General features: G+C 42.3%; 1 protein-coding gene across 3 annotated transcripts in view; it reads right to left on the reverse strand.

Annotated features, from left to right (window-relative positions):
• Positions 1-20,352, reverse strand: part of SLC39A12 (solute carrier family 39 member 12) — a 66,207-nt gene that overhangs the window by 18,218 nt on the left and 27,637 nt on the right. For 2 of the 3 annotated variants that reach the window (XM_073581866.1, XM_073581863.1), the window contains exons 8-10: positions 10,937-11,047; positions 9,796-9,874; positions 6,131-6,289 (exon numbers count right to left, since the gene is read on the reverse strand). In XM_073581866.1, coding sequence (XP_073437967.1) covers positions 6,131-6,289; positions 9,796-9,874; positions 10,937-11,047 — 349 coding nt within the window. The remainder of the gene's footprint in view (positions 1-6,130; positions 6,290-9,795; positions 9,875-10,936; positions 11,048-20,352) is intronic. The other variant, XM_073581864.1, reaches the window with a different exon arrangement.

Genomic DNA, 20,352 nt, shown 5'->3' on the forward strand with positions numbered 1-20,352 from the left:
AATGACCAATGTTGTTGTTTCAAAGCTTTATTCTAAAAGTTTTATAAAATTTCAAAACATTTTATTAAAACATTTTTTTTTACAAAATAACTTTATCAATAAAAGTTAAATTATTGTTTTAAAATGGTTGTCTGTGATTTATTTCTGTGGCGAAATATGGTATACCAAAAGGTTTAATACAGGGTATTTAAAAGGTTAAAAGGTATAATACAGGGTATTTTAAAGGAAAAAAGGTATTCAAAACCAGGTATATAACTGTGGGAAAAAGGTAACAAGATTTTACCTTTTTGCCACAGTTGTGTTCCTGGTTGTGTTTTAAGCAAACTATTTCACCTTTTATAAAAAGTTGTGTATCTTGTTGGTGATTTACTAATAATGTACACAACTTTTGTTAACAGGTGAAATACTTTGAATAAAACACAACCAGGTACACACCTGTAGCCAAAAGGTAAAAAATAGTTCAACCACGACAACATAGCCAAGTTTGGTTGGCAAAGGTATACTGTTGGTACAGAAGGTACACAACTTTGGTTAAGGGCAGAAATTTTTCACACTCTGTCATCCTGCCAGTGTAGTATTCCTTGAGGTGACATAAAGTATTGTGCAAAATTGTCCCTCATTCGTGACACCGTCACAGAACTTCTAGTGGTAATATTCTGGTAATCTTGCAAGGTGGTTTCTTCAGAGGTGTCCTCAATGGTAATGGGTTCCTTGCAGAGAACAAAATTGTGGAGTACCACGCAAGCTTTGATCACCTCGTCCACAGTTTCTGTCTTGAGGTTGATCGCAGTCAATAGGACCCGCCATTTGGCTGTCAGAATACCAAAGGTACATTCAACCATTCTTCTTGCTCTTGTGAGGCGGTAATTAAAAATGCGTTTTGTTCTTGTCAATCCTCTGCTAGAGTAAGTTTTCAAAAGGTGTTCTGACAGCTGGAAGGCTTCATCCCCTACACAGACAAATGGCATAGGTGGACCAGATGTTTGTGGCAGCGGTCTAGGGGGTGGGAACTGGAAGGTGTTTCCATACAGTTTACGCCCCATGGCAGACAGTTTGAAAACTTGAGAGTCATTTGAGCGGCCATAGGCCCCGATATCCACTGCAATAAATTTATACTGTGCGTCAGCGATTGCCATGAGGACAATGGAAAAATATTTCTTGTAATTGAAAAATTCCGATTCGGATCCTGATGGCTTAACAATGCGGATATGTTTCCCATCCACAGCGCCCAAGCAATTAGGAAACTGACATATCTGTTGAAACTTGTCAGCTATTTCAATCCAACTCATCAAATAAACAGTCCCACAGTGCACGGCATGTGTACTTCACAATTCCAGATATGGTGGAAATCCCAAGTCTGTACTGGAAATGGAGTGCTGAAAGGGATTCTCCAGTTGCAAGGAATCTATGGGCAAATAAAAAAAAAAAATTATTAGTTCCAAATCACAGCATACATACCAAAAATCAGCTATAACACTTGGAGATATAAAGTACCACCAACAAAATTCCAGTGAAAGTGTGCTCAGATGCGAGCATATCCAATAAATGTGGCTTACCTTAGAGTCACCATCAGACGCTCTGTCGGTGAAATGGAGAAGCGGCAATAGGTGTCCGATTTTCTTATGCGGTGTGCTATGCGCTCAACCAAGTAATCAAAATTCTCCATTTTCATCTGAAAATATGCGAAAAATTTATCTGGGTTTCGTCTAAGGTCCATGCAGAGTGTAGAATAGACCCCATGCGTCATTCTCTTGGCTGTGATGGGTTGGATCCACAAACAACGTCGACGATGCATGATGTGCTGCTGTCTCGCTCTCTCCTTCTCTCACCCTCAAACGATTTGCCTCCGCTGTAAAATCCACCAAGTTCTTCAAAATATTTCCAATCACAACATCCATCTTCGCCAGTCATTTGCTCTTCTCTCCAACCTGCACTTTCTCCTCTACAACCTGTCAAAGATGGGCTGTAGGAATACGGTATATATAGTTTTTCAGTAGCCAATCCCGTTCGGAAGCCCACCAAGGGGCTGGCTTTTTAAAAACCGGATCCCGCGTATGCGTCGAAAAACGGTTGAAACGGATGAGATCCGTTTTTTGGTCGGATGCGCATGACGGATCCGGCAGAAAACCGGATCAGTCACATTCAGATTTACATAACATTTGCCGGATCCGGCGACGCCGGATTGCGACTGACGGTGAAAAACTGATGTGTGAAAGTAGCCTTAGAAACATAAGGGACAGCAGAGCTTTTATAAAAAGTTGGTAGAGTAAGTAAGAGGTTATTATGTTCAGGATTGCCAAATCTTACAGTGTGGGAAAGCTCTCATGAGAACTCATTGAAAGACTAATGTCACACCATCGTGTTTTCTCTAATCCGAGAGAATGGGCCGATGATCAAAGTTTGAATACAATGTGATCTGATTTTCTCAGACATGGAGAAAATGGAAAATTCTCCATCCATGTTTTCTATGCAGTCATTGACTGGCATGGCCAAGTGTGATCAGAAAATCGGATGTAAATGGAGGAAAAAAGCAGACATAACATCAACTGATCTTCACAGTGCCATCAAAGCAATAAAAGAATCCACTCCATCCATAAACAGAGAGATGGTGAGGGAACACTTAAATAATTTAAATTTATTTAAATCTCCTGGTCCAGATGAATTACATCCAGGGGACTAAAAGAGTTAGCAAAGGAAATGATAGAACTACTAGAGAATCTTTGAAAAATCCTGGAAAATAGGAGAAGTCCCAGAAAATTGGAGAAGGGCAAATGTTGTCCCTATCTTCAAAAAAGGAAAGAAGATGGAGCCAGGAAATTACAAGCCAGTGAGCCTTTCAGGAAAGATATTTGAATATATTATTAAACAGCATGTACGTAAGTACTTTCTTAAGAATACAGCAATTAACCAGAGCCAGCATGGGTTTGTAGCAAGCAAGTCTTGCCAAACTAATCTAATTTCCTTCTATGATGGAATCACTGACTGGGTGGATCAGAGAAATGCGGTAGATAAAGTATATCTCAACTTCAGCAAAGCATTTGATAAAGTATCTCATACTATCCTTATTGAAAAAAAAGACCAAGTATGGAATTGACAAGGCAGTTAGGTGGATTTATAACTGGCTCAGTGATCTTACTCAAAGAGTGGTAATAAATGGTTGAACATCCAATTGGAAAAATGTTCAAGTGGGGTACCACAAGGCTCTGTCCTGGCCCCAGTGTTGTTGAACATTTTTATAAATGATCTAGATAAGGGAACTGATGGTAAAGTAATCAAATTTGCAGACAATGCAAACCTAGGAGGGATAGCTAACACTAGAGAAGACAAAGATAGGATTCAGAAGAATCTAGATAAGCTTGAACAATGGCTGACTGATAGAATGGTATTTAGCAAGGAGAAATGCAAGATTCTGCATCTGGGCAAGAAAAACGAAAATTACAACTATGGAATGGGAGGAATAGAACTAAGCAACAGCACATGTGAAAAAGATTTGGGTATACTAATAGATCACTGGCTACACATGAGTCAACAGTGTGATGCAGCAGCAAAAAAAAGCAATCACAGTTCTAGCATGTATTAAGGGAAGCATAGAGTCTAGATCACGTGAAGTAATTATCCCCCTCTAATCCATCTTGGTCAGTTCTCATCCGGAATACTGTGTCCAGTTCTGGACACCACATTGTTAAAAGGACATTGAAATACTGAGGCAAGTTTAGAGAAGAGCTACAAGGATGCTAAGCGTACTGCAAAATATGTCCTACGAGGAACGGCTAAAGGATCTGGGAAAAGCTTAATAGCTGTCTACAAATGGAGAACATACAGATTAGATATTAGAAAACACTTTTTGACAGTGAGGGTAATCAACGAGTGGAACAGGCTGCCACAAGAGGTGGTGAAGTTCTCCTTCAATGGAAGTCTTCAAACAGAGGCTGGACAGACTTCTATCTGAGATGGTTTATTGAATTCTGCATTGAGCAGGGGGGTTCAAAACGATGAACCTTGAGATCCCTTCCAACTGTAACATCCTATTATTCTATGATTCTATGTGTACTAGATGGAGGCGGTAATGTCATGATGGGGGCAGGCTTTGCATCGTTAAGAATCTCTCCCCCCATGTGCTCACCCACTTATCCACTCTCTCTTTCCCCATGTGCTGACTTCTCCCGTCTGTGCTCCCTTCTTTGACCTGTCTACCCCATGTGCTATCCCCCCGTCTGCTGTCTGTCTCCTTCCTGTGCTGTGTTCTCCCCTCATGTGCTGTCCCGTTTGAGCTGTCTCCCCCCTGTGCTCTGTCTCTCTCACCCCTGTGTCTGACCATGTACAGTACAAACCACAGCTCCTGGGCAGGGGAGGACGCAAAAGACAATACTGACATTACAGCAGGAGATCGCAGAGGATACATTTTGTGAGGTAAAGTATTGTTTAAAAACAGTCAGTGAAATATTTTACCTCACAAAATGAATCCTCTATGATCCCATGCTGTAATGTCAGTATTGTCTTTTGCTTCCTCCCCTGCCCAGGAGATGTGGTATGCTCCATACACAGTCAGACACAGACAATTTTTAAAATGAACTTTCCTTCATGGGAAAACCCCTTTAATGTGACCGGCTTCCTCTGCCTGTAGAAGGTCGCACTTCTGCCTCCGGGATCAGCCAAATTATTCACTGCGCCTGCGCGGAATTCGCGCAGGCACAATGCGACGGTTTTCCGCTGGTGGTACCGCGCAATAGGTTGGTACCAGCAGCAGTTTCCATATTGAGACACCCATCATTTGGGTGTCCCAATATGGCGGTCAGTGAACTTCCTGCACTTGGATTCTGAGATACAGTGACATCTGGACAGAACAGGAAATGAAAACATTACAAGGCAATTATATATATAGATAGCCCCACAGACTATAGCCCCCGTTACACACTGCGAAATCGCTAGCAATATCGCTGTAAAGTCACCGATTTTGTGACGTTGCAGCGATATTGCTAGCGATATCGCTGCATGTGATACTTACCTCCGAACCGCTCCCCCGCTGGCTATCGCTGATCGCGCGAGAAGCTCCTGGACCATTCCTCGTCAGTCACTTCCTGCGGCGCTTCCTGCTGTGACGATGAGCGACGCGTGGAGCCGGGCGGGAGGATGCAGGATCGCCGCGTCTGACAGGTAAGTAGCGATCCCCGTCCCCAGTGATGTCGCTAGTGAGATCTGCCTGTGTGGCAGCTCACTAGCGACCACCTAGCGATGCACCAGCGATCCTGACCGCATCATATCGCTGGTCGGGATCGCTGGTGCATCGCTAGGTGTAACGGTTACCCTAACCTTGGTCCGAGTGCAATCTAGTGTTTTGTCGCAAATACGTTCGTCTGCATACGTTCGTCTGCATGAGCCAAAACATAGAACTGTTGAGGGGTATGATTCAGCAGGGTGGACACAGGGAGTGCTTTTTACTTATTATGTAGCTATGAATTTGGCTATTTCATATTATGTATGAACAGCCCAAATTTATGTATGGAATGACTATATTCATGAAGTGTATAATATTAAAGAACACTCCAGCAAGATTAGGAGATTTTGGAAATTACAAGCCGAGTATTTATTTTATTTATTTGTTCTATTACTTCGTATGTGGTGGTAATCTTGCCTATATCAGTATGTGCACATTCCATTTTATCTCTGTATGCTTCTATTCTATTACTGTCTCTTTGCATTTGTACATTAAAAGAGCAAACTAATTTTTATCATGTATGAAGTAGTGTTTGCTCTAAGAATTGCTATTAATTTTGGAAGAATAATGCCCATTTAGTATATAGGCTGTATCGTAGGGTTCACATGGGCTTTTCTTTTCTTAGTGGGAAAGAGGTAAGGTGGAACGCTGTGTCAAAATTTTGTCATTTTTTGACTAAAAAAAAGGCAATAATAGGAGGTGTAAAAAAGGAAAAATACACAAAATGTATTAATCAGCAGGAGCCACTTAATACTGTCTTGTCTAAGTTTACTCTGTGTAAATATTAGGCACTTTTAGTAAATCTTCCCGAGTGTGTCATGTGTTTTACTAGTGTACTCCCTCGGCATGAGTCACTACACTATTCCTTACAATCATATATTTGTAATATAAATATCAGTGGTTTGAAGTACATACCCATTTCATGGGGGATTTCGTGACATAGAATTGCAATAGTTGTCGCCACGCCTGTTTCGGTTGAAGATGAAAATGCAGATCCTATAACCATGCCATCAGCAAAGTTATGCAGACTGTCTCCAACCAAGATCATTATTGCTAACAAGGTTATTCCTTTATCTAAAATAGAAAAAAAAAAGTATAAAAGATAATTTTTGCCATCATATTTAATTGTTTCACATTAGTCAATATACAGTATGTATTCTTTATACTGGTTTCAAATAGATTGGCCGGCATATAAGAACTATTCTTAAAAGGCCTCAGACTGGTATAAAAAACTGTAACCATCATCGACTTTCCGCAGCTATCATTTCGATGCTTATCCACTCCCTACAGGTCTCTACTCAACCTACTTCTTGATAAACCTGAAATGCCTGGAAATTCTGTAATAACGTGCAGGTGCTGCATATGTCACCACGGAACAGACAGACCAACAGTTAAGGGGAGGTTTATTTACAGGGAATAATACTAATAAAAAACAGTGCAGATATTAATATTGTGAGAACAAGTTTTGAAAGCAGTCAAAAAAGCATAAACAGAAATAAACAGTATTATGAGAAGTTTTCCAATGAAGGAACTTATCAGTCTGAAGGGGGTCTTGATTGAAGAGTTACTCTTCTCCCACTTTGGCGCCAAATCACCAGCAGCGCTTGTCGTCTGAAGTCACTCTGTATTCCGTGTCTTTAGCAATGTCCAGCCGAGATATGAGGGGTTATTGCAGGAGCCAGAGGGGTACGAAGCAAACGATGTCCCCTCTGCTCCGAGTCCTTCTCTCCAACTCTAAAGCAATACTCTTTCACCGGAATCAGGGGCTCCGCACTTACACCGCGGTTACCGGGACTTCACACGAGGGACAGTCTTTCTAAACAGGTCACAGTACTATCATAGGGCGCAGTCTCTCTGCAGGGCACAGTATTATCACGGGGCACAGTCTCTATACCAGTCTCCACCTTAGAGCTGGTCTCAGTCTTTCCACAAGGAAGAGGAGGCAACTTTGCTGTTACTGCAGTAACTGGCTTCACATACTCACGGTCTGCAGTCTTTGTGCGCGGTCTCCCGGTCTCTGACTTGTGAACGGGAGATCTATCTCTCTCCCTGTCTGTGTCAGCATTCTCTCCTGTCTCCTGCCCCGGCTGCTCTGAGCAAAGCCTGTGCACTTTTCCCGCTCTCAGCTCGCCTCACTTCCTGTCCCTGGCTCCATTTCTGTCCCCCGGGGAACCTGCTGTCCTGCTCAATGGTTCCGGGCATGGAGCAGAGGAGGCAACCCTCCCCCAGCTAATCCTGCACTTCACCCCCTTACAATTCCTGCTCTGCCAATCAATGGCTGAAGAAAGTCATCACTGAAGCCAGTGATTGGTTGTATCAGTGACTAGCGGGGAGCAGGTAAGCACTGACACAGAGCCGCGAGGATCTGTGCTTGCAATTTTGCATTCTTTTCTTATTGTACACTTGTCTGAGCTCTTTAAAAACATTTTTCATCCCCTCGACATCCCTTTTATTATCTCCTTTTTATCACGGTCTTTAAGGAGTTATTCCTTTCTTTAGAAGTTTTCACCTAGCCATAGGATACGTTGCTGATTAGTTGGGGGTCCGATCTCTGGTATCCCCACAGATGAAGAGAACAGGCTCTGCAGTGCCCCATCTGAATGGACAAGTGGAAGGGCATGCGCACCAAAGCTCCATCCATTCTCCAAGAGAATTGCAGAAGAAAAGGAGAGCTGTATTTCGCTACCTCTGGCAGCTCCATAGAGAAAGAATGGAGCGGTGGTCAAGTCCAGCCACCGGTTCATTCAGATGGGGCATTTCAAATCTCGGTTCTCGGGATTAATGGGGGTTCCTGCAAGTTGACTTGCCACTGATCAGCAAGTTATCTCCTATCAGATGGATAGGTACTACCGTATTTTTCGGACCATAAGATGCACTTTTTTCCCACAAAATTTTGGGGGAAAGTGGGGGGGTGTCTTATGGTCGCAATATACTCACTTGCGACCATGGCTAGTCGCTGGTGCGGGTGACGCGGGGCTCTGTGGAGTGGTGATGGCGGCGGGCTGTGCTCCGATGCAGGGGCAGCAGCTCTCTGGTCTCCATGGGGGGCTCCGTCGGCATTTCCTCAAAGCCCAGAGGCCCCCGCACATCGGTTGCTGGCTGCTGCCATGTTGCGGTGGCCTCCGGGAACATGGACGCCGAGAAGATGGCCGCCGGTCCGGGGACGGCACATGCTCAGGTTCAGATCTCATTGCCAAGATTTGAATCTCGTCTCCCGAGATCTCAGGACGAGATCTGAACGTAAGCATGCGCCGTCCACGGACCGGCGGCCATCTTCACGGCATCCATGTTCCCGGAGGCCACCGAAACATGGCAGCAGCCAACAACGGATGTGCGGGGCCTTTGAGAAAATGCCGGCGGAGCCGCTTGCTCCTGCATCGGAGCTGCCACTCCTGCACCAGAGCACAGCCCGCCGCCACCACCACCAACACAACACAGAGCCCACCTGCCCCAGCAGAGTGGCCCAGCTGCCCCAGCACAGTGGCCCACCTGCCCCAGCACAGTGCCCCAGCTGCCCCAGGACAGTGCCCCAGCTGCCCCAGCACAGTGGCCCAGTTGCCCCAGCACAGAGCCGCCACCACCGCACCAGTCTGGACCACTGAATGACCCCTGAGACCACTGCACCTGTGACGGATCCCTTCCCTGGTAAGCTGAATTTTGACTGTAAGACGGACCCCCATTTGACACATTATTATTTTTTTCCCTATTTTCCTTCTAAAAATTTGGGGTGCGTCTTATTGTCCGGTGCATCTTATAGTCCGAAAAATACGGTAACTTCTAAAATAATTATTTTTATGTTAAGGACAATAATATTTTATTACCGTTGCCTTTCAGTGTTTCTTCTGGCTCACATTGGTGTTCTCCTGAATTGTATATCTTCTCTGCCTCTATCATTTTCATTTCCAAACATTGACTCATTTTTGCCTGACCAAAGAATTTGGCACTAATTGAGAACCTTGTTAGTCCCTGATACTGATCTTTTGTTTAAATTGTGTTCGTGTGGCTCAATTGCAATTTGCTTAGCTCGAATCGTCTAAAATAGCTGCGACATTTTACACATTGTAGAACATTACATCAGCCAGAAAAGAATCACATGACCTTTCACATCACATAGTATAGCACAGCCAATAAAGGAAGACTACCATAGCCAGTGATAAAGTAGAATCAGGAAATGGAACGGCTGTCTTATGGTGAATCTGGACAGTGAGAGGACGTCACTGATCAGAAATAGAGATAGGGAGATAAAACACTGAAGAAAATGTACAAATAGTGTGTGACAGCACAGCAGTGAAAATTAGTATTTGAGAAAAAGAAAATAGTGTCATACACATTTTTCAGAGCAATTGGAGGCTATGGGGTGCTTTCAAATGATCACAAATTGACAAGCTGTGAATTGAACTACATGGCAAAATTTGGCAAATCTGACAAACTTGAATTTTGAAAGATTCATTCATCCATAGTAACTACCCTAAAAATGAATGTTGACACTTTAACAAGACTTGTGTGGCAATTACAGTATGATCGGTTAATGCTTCCTTTTCTTTACTTATATTTAATATTTCTATCTCCAGTGTACTTACGTTTCTTTCTAACTCTGAGATTCACTGGAGTAATATCTGCTATTGCCCCATCTGTAGGTTCACAGTCTTCTGGACTCCTCTATAAAAATAATCGTGAGAAACGTAATATAAATTAAAAATAAACTGAAAGATCACAAAAAATAGTTGTAAAATGCACATCTACCATATAGCAAGTGTTTATGTAATTTTTTAAGCTTCATTATTTTACTGTGGGCACCGTGCTACATAGATATAATTAGGATTTTTAAAAGACCCATTCAATACATGTGAACATTGCGCTGTTTTTGCATTTTGTCTCTTCATGCTCTATTCTTCATAGTTTTTGGTCATTATGTAATATTTTTACCCATCAATGCAATTTGTAGTAATACATGACATACTAAAAATATGATTAAACCAAAACTATTAAAATGGAAAACAAAATAATTACATTACATTTCATATCAATCATTATGACCTCTTCTTATATATAACGTCCATCCAACTCATGGAAAGTTCCAAAATGACAAACGTCACACTCTACTAAATCTAAAAATCATAGGAGTAACGCCTATCTCAGAAGAATTAATGAAAAATTTGTCTTTAACTTAAAGGTCCAATTAGAAGACCAATTTTAGCCTGTTAAAGGCCACTGATTAATAGCACGTTTAGGGCAGCAACTCACCACAAATAAATTGATACGTAGGTTGTAGTTGCAAGTATGCCAAAAAGAGGATGTCTTGTCTGGCTCTGGATGTGTGCCCAATAAATTCCAATTTATTTTGTTCTTTTGAAATTTGCACTGTACAATAATTATTTTTTATTTTAAGATAATTTTTTATTACAGTGCCATGGTACCGCCATGGGCTCTAATGTCGCACCAACTTACGCTAATATCTACATGGCGGCAATAGAATATAATTTCATCGATACTTCATATTGGATGCACATTTGTCTGCTGGCTGAAATATATTAATGACATATTTGTTGTTTGGACAGGTTCTGAGGAGCTACTTTCTGAAATTCATAGTACAATAAATCAGATCTGCATTGTACTATCCTGTAGATATGCTATTAACTTTACAATATAATATACATTAAAACAATCACAGTCACTTATTGACACCATGTTCATGTTGCTCCTTCACATCTCAAGACTTACTAGCTGAATAGTAGATGTTGATTTGGCTTTTCTTGACTGGTCATTCAAGTGGGATTCCAGTGGGAGGTCGTGGGAATGTGTAAGGTGACCATTCACTAGTGATAGTCCCTGCTTAAAATATTGGAATATGATTAGAAAATTCTGAAACATGAAATTATCCTAGCTCAAAGAATGTGCATAATAATTGAAAAAAAAAACTTACTACACCAATTCCAGTAACCAGAAAAAAAATAATGTTTTGCGTATTTAAGATCTAAAACATTAAAACTAAGGGCGCACATAAAATCATGGGGTCCTATAACAAGGGTTCATATTGGTCCCCCAAAGTAACCCCAATCAGGTTCTTGCAAACACATGACATTGGGGCAATAGTAAAAATAGTGGATCCCTCTAGACTACATAGATGCCATGGTCGCTGTTCAACACAACAACCACAGTGGTTATGCTGTTGCAATTAGAGATAGCTTCGATTGCAGCATCTGCTGGGTATGGAGTGGTCTTGACACATGAGTCAACTCTATGCCATTGCTTCCAACTTCTACTATTTGTATATAAGGGAGATATCAGGGGGACACCATGCCCACAAACTAAAGAACCCCATAGTAGCTGCATAGTGTGCTGATACTAGCTGATTTACCCCCCCATAGGTACCACAACATGTGTAAAGGTGTCCATACATATTAGGTAGCTGTCAGTCAAACAACCATCCTCTCATATCTCTGCCAACCCCCCATATACATCAATGCTCGATCTGACCAAGCGTTCCTGTGTCCTCTATAAGAGAGTCACTCCAAGACTCAGAATTGGCAATTAAAATTCAATAGATGGGATAATTTTCTAACCCAACATTATTTGTAAGACCAGAGTTGAGAGATCCCCATACACATTAGACTGTCGAATGATATTGCCAGCATCAGCAGATTCTTTTTTTATTTCAAGAAAGATCATGATATGAAAAAAAAACATTAGTGATTTTTAAAAAAAATACATATAAGAGAAAAACTGATTAAAACAATAGGTTGTTTTCTGATGACCGATTCCTTTTAAGACTGCTGCTGAATCTATTCTGTGTTTTTTCTGTGTTGTAGGATAACCTGGGTTGCTTTACAGTTGAGAATGTGTCGGTTCAGGATAAATCCGGACTACAGGAATTTCACTGTGTAGTAATGTTTAGTTCTAGAATCTGGAATTTAAACAAACCACAAGAGCCCTCAATTATGTCTAAGCCACCACTTTTCTATGAAGTCCTTCTGCAGCCTTAATGTTCCATTATACTTCTATTTCAGAACATACAATGATTCAAAAATAGTCTGATCAGATTGATAGGCCTGCTCCACTCCACAGGATGACATTAATAGTTGGAGCATTCCTAAATTGAAGCCAGTTATCAATGTAGGCTTTAAATAGAAGCTACACATCAAAAGCACAAATTCCTTGGCTCCATACGTAAACAGCTTCAGGTTCTTCTGATGATGAGCAGACTGAATACACTTGTTTATGCTGAGCAAAGTTCTTCAAGTTGAGTCAGACCAGATGTCATAAAGTGCTCCACTGACTGGGAACAGTAGACAAATGCATGTGAATTGACTGGTATTTCACCAAGTTCCTTGACTAGTGCCAACTATGCATCCAATTTTGATTCAGTATTAACAGATGAAAGATAAAAAATGGATTATTTCATTCGTTAAGGACTCCAATCTTGTGACACCAACTATGGACATAGCATTGCAAATTTTTACATGGAGCATTAGCTTGCATGGAAAACCTAACAGAATTTGTTATTGTGGTCAAATTATTTATATGGCTGTCTGAGCCTGGTTTTACTGTGATGGGGTGGTAGAATAATGGATAAAAGAGGTGTTACGCAACTGTCTCGTATCCGGGCTTTGCACCCCTCACACTTTCCGCTAAGCTCTGTTGGGCTCCATGTTGGGCTTTGCAGATGGCTGTACGTGATTCCATGTAATCATCTGCCTACATCTATATAAAGACTACCAAGACACACACCTGTGTCTTGGTATTAGGGTTTTAGGGTATCTGAGTCATGCAAACTATTCCCGGTCTCCTATCCACCTGCGGACGTCCAAGACCTCTGCTACCTGTTTTCAGTCTACTATATGACTATGGCTTCCAGGACCTCTGCTACCTGTTCCCGGTCTTCCAGGACCTCTGCTACCTGTTTCTGGTCTCCTCTCTGAATGCAATTTCCAGAGCATCTCTTGTCCACCAGTGGCTTCTAGGACCTCTTCTACCTGTTCCCGGTCTTCCAGGACCTCTGCTACCTGTTTCTGATCTCCTGCAGACTGCGACTTCCAGGACATCTCCTGTCCACCTGCGGCTTCCAGGACCTCTGCTACCTGTTTCCGGTCTTCCAGGACCTCTGCTACCTGATCCTGGTGTCCTGTCTGTTTGCGGCTTCCAGGGCATCTCCAGTCCACCTGTGGCTTTTAGCATCTGTGCTAACTGTTCAAGTTTTTTTCTTGGACCTCTGCTACCTGTTATTGTTCTCCTGCCCACCTGCGGCTTTCAGTATGCCTACTTTCTGCTTGTGGCTTTCAGGACCTCTGCTGCCTGTTCCTGGCCTTCCAAGACCTCTGCTACCTGTTACTGGCCTCCTGTTTGCCCACAATTTCCAGACTTCTGCTGCATGTCTGTAGTCTCCAGGACCTCCATTGCCTGTCTGCAATCTCCTGGACCTGTCTGCTGCAACAATGCTTGAGCCCTGTGTGCTCACCAAGACCTTGGACTTTGAGGATCCACTTCATCTAGTGAGCCTATGAGGAGATTGACCTATAAAGGCAACTTCTTGACAGGGCTTTGAAGAGGGTCAAGTACTCAAAAATACCTATTTGCGATGAGGTTTTACCTTACCTGTTTCTCCTGGTCATCTAGCAAAACTTGTTAAAAGGTTTACCATTGACTGATAAGCAAGCTACCACCATTAGGTGGCACTTGCAGGTTATTTTACTTTTATTAGCTAATTTGCATACTTTATTCCCCATGGATAAACTTGAAGCCATTGGGCCCAAATCCAACTGGTCCCCTAAATATCACTGGTCTATAATATTGGTCTTTTCATAAGTGCCAAACCTTTTAGGCCCCTACAGACTCTGGGGCCAAATACAGCTGCAACCCTTGTTCCCACTATAGTTATGCCGTTGTTGCATTGCTAATAAGACACCATAGTTTTACCTTTTGGAGGCCATCTCCCCTACCATAGTTGGAATTTTTAAAAAATGTTTTTTATGTGTTCTGAATATAGTATTTCTTTGAAGTGATCCATTCCAAATAAATTTTACACATAGGCACAGTTACATGTGAAAAAAACAAAAGAGAGATTAGATGACTACAAGTTTTATTTTTTCCACTGGGTGTGACGCAAGCGTGCCATTATTATATTTATGGGGGCACTGAAAAGGGCATTATTGGTTTAAATGGAAATTAAGGGGGGCATGATTACTCAGATAGGCACTCAAAGTGCATTTTTACCATTATGGGGGCAATATTATTGCCTGGGCATAAAGGGCACACAGTGGGGGCAATATTAATTTCTAGTGAGCACACAGTGGGTCCTACTTGAGTGTGTAACTAAAAAGGGGTCACTATTACTGTGTGTGACACATGGGGGGCACAATCTGTAAGGTGTCTGGTTTCTGCATCTGCTCTGCAGGAATCCAGAGCCTCACATTCTGCGGTCTCCTGCTGTTTATCTACTGCAGAGAAGATTACTTTGCAGCAGACCACTCCAGAGACTAAGTTCCTCTGTGCTCCTACTGGGCATGCTCATGAAGCGATCTCCCATTGGAGATTGGGAGTCATGTACCCAGGTCCTGCTCCAGATCTCATTGGTCCATCTCGGAGATCTGGAAGGTCCCGCACGGGTATAAAAAAGCACGCATGACCGTTCGGCCATGCGCTAGTATAGACTTTTCAAGCTAAATGTGTGAATGGTGACGGATGTATGACTCTGGTGACTGACTCATTTGAAACCCCTTCCCTCTGATATTACGCATGTGGATAGTGAATTAGTGCAGCAGTGAGCGCCAGTCAGTGGCAAGCCTTAGGTCACTGTGCACACCGCATCTCTGCTCTAGCGTCCGACATTGCGCCTGCTTCCTAGCCTTGTCGACTAGCGGCCGTGCCCTACGCCGCATTGCAGTTGCAGCCCTCCTTGGCGTTCGCAGTAGCCACGCCGCACACACGGTAAGTCTAGACGGAAGCAGCTCCTCTGCCTTGGCTCCTGCTCCTGGACCAGATACCGTGTGTGCATTTCCCTGTGGTCTGTGACACTAACAGGCTCAGCGTTTTCATATGTTTATGAATTCAAATGGCACTTTCACTGTGGGGAACATTATTAAAATCTATTTGAAACTTTCAGTTTGGCAATATTGTTTTCAGAGGTACATTCTGGATATTTTGGGGAGGAAAGAGGATAAGTATAGTAATAACTAGTGATGAGAGAACCTGTGGATGTTCACTCCAGAGAGCTCTTTTGAGCTGTCTTTGGTGTACTGATTTCAGTGGCCCGGTGGGCAGTAGCAGCTGATTTACTGGCTAGGGGCTGCCCGATGTGCCTTTGCACTTTAAGGTGCTGTCACACTTAGCGATGCACCAGCGATCCCGACCAGCGATATGACGCGGTCAGGATCGCTGGTGCATCGCTAAGTGGTCGCTAGTGAGCTGCCACACAGGCAGATCTCACCAGTGACATAGCAGGGGTAGGGGGTCGCTACTTACCTGTCAGACGAGGCGATCCCGACGTCCTCCCGCCCGCGTCCACGCGTCGCTCGTCTCCACAGCAGGAAGCTGACGACGAGAAACGGCCCAGGACTTTCTCGCATGATCAGCGATAACCAGCGGGGGAGCGGTCGGAGGTAAGTATCAGACATAGCGATATCGCTAGCAATATCGCTATAACGTCACAAAAACCAGTGACGTTATAGCGATATTGCTAGCGATATCGCTTAGTGTGACAGGCCCTTTACTCTCTCTTTTGCAGGTCTGCTGGGGCAGTGTGGCAGCCTCCTCTTCCTTCGAATTGCACACATCTCTAGGATTGCCTCCACACCATGTGAAGTCTAGGACCTCATCATCCCCCGCATTATTGTTCACCGACTCCTCAACCCTACCCTCCTTGCCAGTCTGCTCACTGCAGAAAGACATTGCAGATGGCAACTGAGTTTCATCATCATCTGACATGTGCTGGGTTGGTTCACTGACCGTATGCACTACCCCTCCAAAGTGCTCATACTCCAACCTAACAAGAGGTTGAGCATCAGTGTACTCAGTCTCTTTCTCTTCTGGGGCAGGTGGATGGGCCACGGAAACACAGCCAGCAGAGTCATCAAAAAGCAGAAGAGACTGCTTCATGACTTGAGGCTCAGACTGCTCGGCTGATTTGCAAAGGGGTAAGGTGGAAGCCGGGCATCAATGTTTCTCAGGTGCCATCTGTGCACTTTCTGCAGTGGATGGGATGGAAGATAATGCGAAGGAACTGGAACCACTCTCAGCCATTCAATTTAGCAACTTTTTAACATTTTGTGACCTCACCATTCGTGCAGCAGTATTCGGGGCCTACGAAGGACGCATAATGTTCTGTCATCTGTGTGCACCAGAGGTAAGTGTTGTATTTGGGCACGTAGCGGGTACAAAACGACCCCATTTCCTCTCCCTGCATCAGCTACACGATCAGCAGCTACAATAGTACCATCACGGCCACGTCCACTTCCCCTGTTTGATGCTCCCTTCATTTTTAGAAGTGTTTTTTCTAAACACTACTCACGAAGAAATAGTGAAAGAGGAGATTTATTTATTAGTAACACTACTAGAAGAGACAGCGGTCCTGAAAAAAATATTTCTTTGGCCTAAAAATTGCAACAAGATGACTGATGACAATTATTTATTTGCCCCACTGCTAGAAAAGGCAGCAGTCCAGAAAAGTTATTTATTTGGCCTAGAAATAGCAACTAGATGGCTGATGCCAATTATTTATTTCCCAGACTGCTAAAAAGCACATACAGATCCAGAAAAATTATTTATTTAGCCTATAAATGTCAACGAGATAGCTGATGCCAGCTATTTATTTGTTCTGCCACTAGAAAACACACAGTGGTCCTGAAAAATTATTTTTTTGGCCAAGAAATGGCAAATAAGATGGTGGATGCCAATTATTTATTTCCCATACTATGAAAAAACATACACTGGTCCAGAAAAATTATTTATTTGGCCTACTAATGGCAATGAGATGGCTCATGCCAGTTATATATTTGCAGCACTACTAGAAAACTAACAAACAGAGGTCCTGAAAATTTATTTCTTTGGCCTAGAAATGGCAATATGATGGCTGATGCCAATTATTTATTTCCCCTACTCCTAAAAATGCACACCAGTAAGAAAACTTGTTTCTTTGGTGTATAAATGGTCACGAGATGGCTCATGTCAGTTATTTATTTGCAACACTACTAGAAATCACACATTAACATAGTAACAGTAACATAGTTAGTAAGGCCGAAAAATGACATTAGTCCATCCAGTTCAGCCTATAAAATTCTGTCAGAATAAATCCCCAGATCTACGTCCTTCTAAAGAACCTAACAATAACTGTAAGATACAATATTGTTACGCTCCATGAAGACATCCAGGCCTCTCTTGAACCCTTCGACTGAGTTCGCCATCACCACCTCCTCAGGCAGGGAATTCCAGATTCTCACTGCCCTAACAGTAAAGAATCCTCTTCTATGTTGGTGGAAAAACCTTTTCTCCTCCAGACACAGAGAATGCCCCCTTGTGACCGTCACCTTCCTTGGTATAAACAGATCCTCAGAGAGATATTTGTATTGTCCCCTTATATACTTATACATGGTTATTAGATCGCCCCTCAGTCGTCTTTTTTCTAGACTAAATAATCCTAATTTTGCTAATCTCTCTGGGTATTGTAGTTCCCCCATCCCCTTTATTAATTTTATTGCCCTCCTTTGTACCCGCTCTAGTTCCATTATATCCTTCCTGAGCGCCGGTGCCCAAAACTGTACACAGTACTCCATGTGCGGTCTAACCAGAGATTTGTACAGAGGCAGTATAATGCTCTCATCATGTGTATCCAGACCTCTTTTAATGCACCCCATGATCCTGTTTGCCTTGGCAGCCGCTGCCTGGCACTGGCTTCTCCAGGTAAGTTTATCATTAACTAGGATCCCCAAGTCCTTCTCCATGTCAGATTTACCCAGTGGTTTACCGTTCAGTGTGTAATGGTGATATTCATTCCTTCTTCCCATGTGTATAACCTTACATTTATCATTGTTAAACTGCATCTGCCACCTTTCAGCCCAAGTTCCCAACTTATCCAGATCCATCTGTAGCAGAATACTATCTTCTCTTGTATTGACTGCTTTACATAGTTTTGTATCATCTGCAAATATTGATATTTTACTGTGCAAACCTTCTACCAGATCGTTAATAAATATGTTGAAGAGAATAGGTCCCAACACCGACCCTGCGGTCCCCACTGGTCACAGCGACCCAGTTAGAGAATATAACATTTATTCCACCCTCTGCTTTCTATCACTAAGCCAGTTACTTACCCATTTACACACATTTTCCCCCAGACCCAGCATTCTCATTTTGTTTACCAGCCTCTTGTGTGGCACGGTATCAAACGCTTTGGAAAAATCAAGATATACCACATCCAATGACTCACCTTGGTCCAGTCTATAGCTTACCTCTTCATAAAAGCTGATTAGATTGGTGTGACAGGAGCGATTCCTCATTATTCCATGCTAATATGGAGTTAAACAGTTATTCTCATTGAGATAATCCAGAATAACATCCCTCAGAAACCCTTCACATATCTCACCAACAATAGAGGTTAGACTTACTGGCCTATAATTTCCAGGTTCACTTTTAGAGCCCTTTTTGACTATTGGTACTACATTTGCTATGCGCCAGTCCTGTGGACTGGATTGGTCCTGAAAAAATATTTATTTGGCATGGAAATGGCAGTAAGATGGCTGATGACAAATATTTCTTTGCCACACTACTAGAAAAGACAGAGGTCCAGAAAAATTATTTTTTCAGCCTAGAAATGTCTACTAGATGGCTGATGGCAATTATTTACTTGCCATACTACTAAAAAACACACATCAGTCCAGAAAAATTATTTCTTGGCCGATAAATGTCAACAAGATGGCTGATGCCTGTATTTTTTTGGTAACACTACTAGAAAACACGCAGCGGTCATGAAAAAATATTTATTTGGCCTATAAATGGCAATGAGATGGCTGATGACAATTATTTATTTGACACACTAGTAGAACAGACAACAGTCCTGAAAATTTATTTATTTGGCCTAGAAATAGCAACTGTATGTGCTGCGCTGGACAATCACAGCCATGCTGTTACCTAGCATGGATGTGATGGCTTTGAAAAGTGCACAGTCTAAAATCATTTTGATTGGTTGTGCTGCAACCTTTCAACAAGCTTTATTTGACTGACGAATCCGAACAGTAAACCGTATGTACAGTAAAAAGTCTATGTTCATGGCAGAGTACACTCTAGATGACTGATAAGGACCTCAAACCTTCCCGTTCAGGTTCGCTCATCCCTATTAATAACATAATGTTGAAGTATTGAGGTCGCTGTACCATCCAACAGGAACACTGCAAATGGGACTGCAATATAATTAGGGTTAGCAGCAACATTTGAAATTTGTCTAGAGATGTTGCTGGAGATATGAGAAGAAAAATGTATTTGTGTTGCAAACCCTGCAGACAAAGAAGTTGTCATGGTGGTCTGGGCCAAATGTAAAAGATGAGAAAAGTTAACAATCGCCATCATAAAGAGCATCAAGCGTAATTCACTAGATACAGTAGTTTATGACTATATATAGGGCACTGTATTTAAGAGCAATTAAGAAGTTACAGAGTAATTTTTTCATTTATTACAACTTGTTAAAATTACAGCAAAAACCATTGAACTAAAACTCTAAATCACAAAAGAAGATAGATGACCCACACAGAGATAAGTGTACAAAAGCAGGGCAGGAAATAGAAGAATATTAGCAAACTGATGGGAACAGTTAGGACATATGAAAGGGGGTGACATTAGAAGTGGAAAATCTCTTTAACTTGATTTTCCCGGTTGGGTTGTTGTGTTACAGAAACAAAAGGACTAAAAAATGAATATCTGCAAAAAAAAATACTAATAAATTTACATTTCTCGTCCATATTCTTTAATGTATAAATTGTCTCTTCAGAGAGGAAGAGGACTTGAACTCTAGTGGAACTCTTAGTAGAAATCCTAAAAGTCAATATCGACCCTTTAACGAGCCTTGTTACATGGCTTCGGATAAAAGCCAAAACCAGAATCTTAATTTGTGTACAAGGAGGACTAGAGTCTATACTGATACTAAACTTTCCATT

Source organism: Dendrobates tinctorius, unplaced genomic scaffold (assembly GCF_039654945.1).
Source record: "Dendrobates tinctorius isolate UK_male_01 unplaced genomic scaffold, ASM3965494v1 ptg000070l, whole genome shotgun sequence".
In the NCBI taxonomy this organism is placed as follows: Eukaryota; Metazoa; Chordata; class Amphibia; order Anura; family Dendrobatidae; genus Dendrobates; species Dendrobates tinctorius.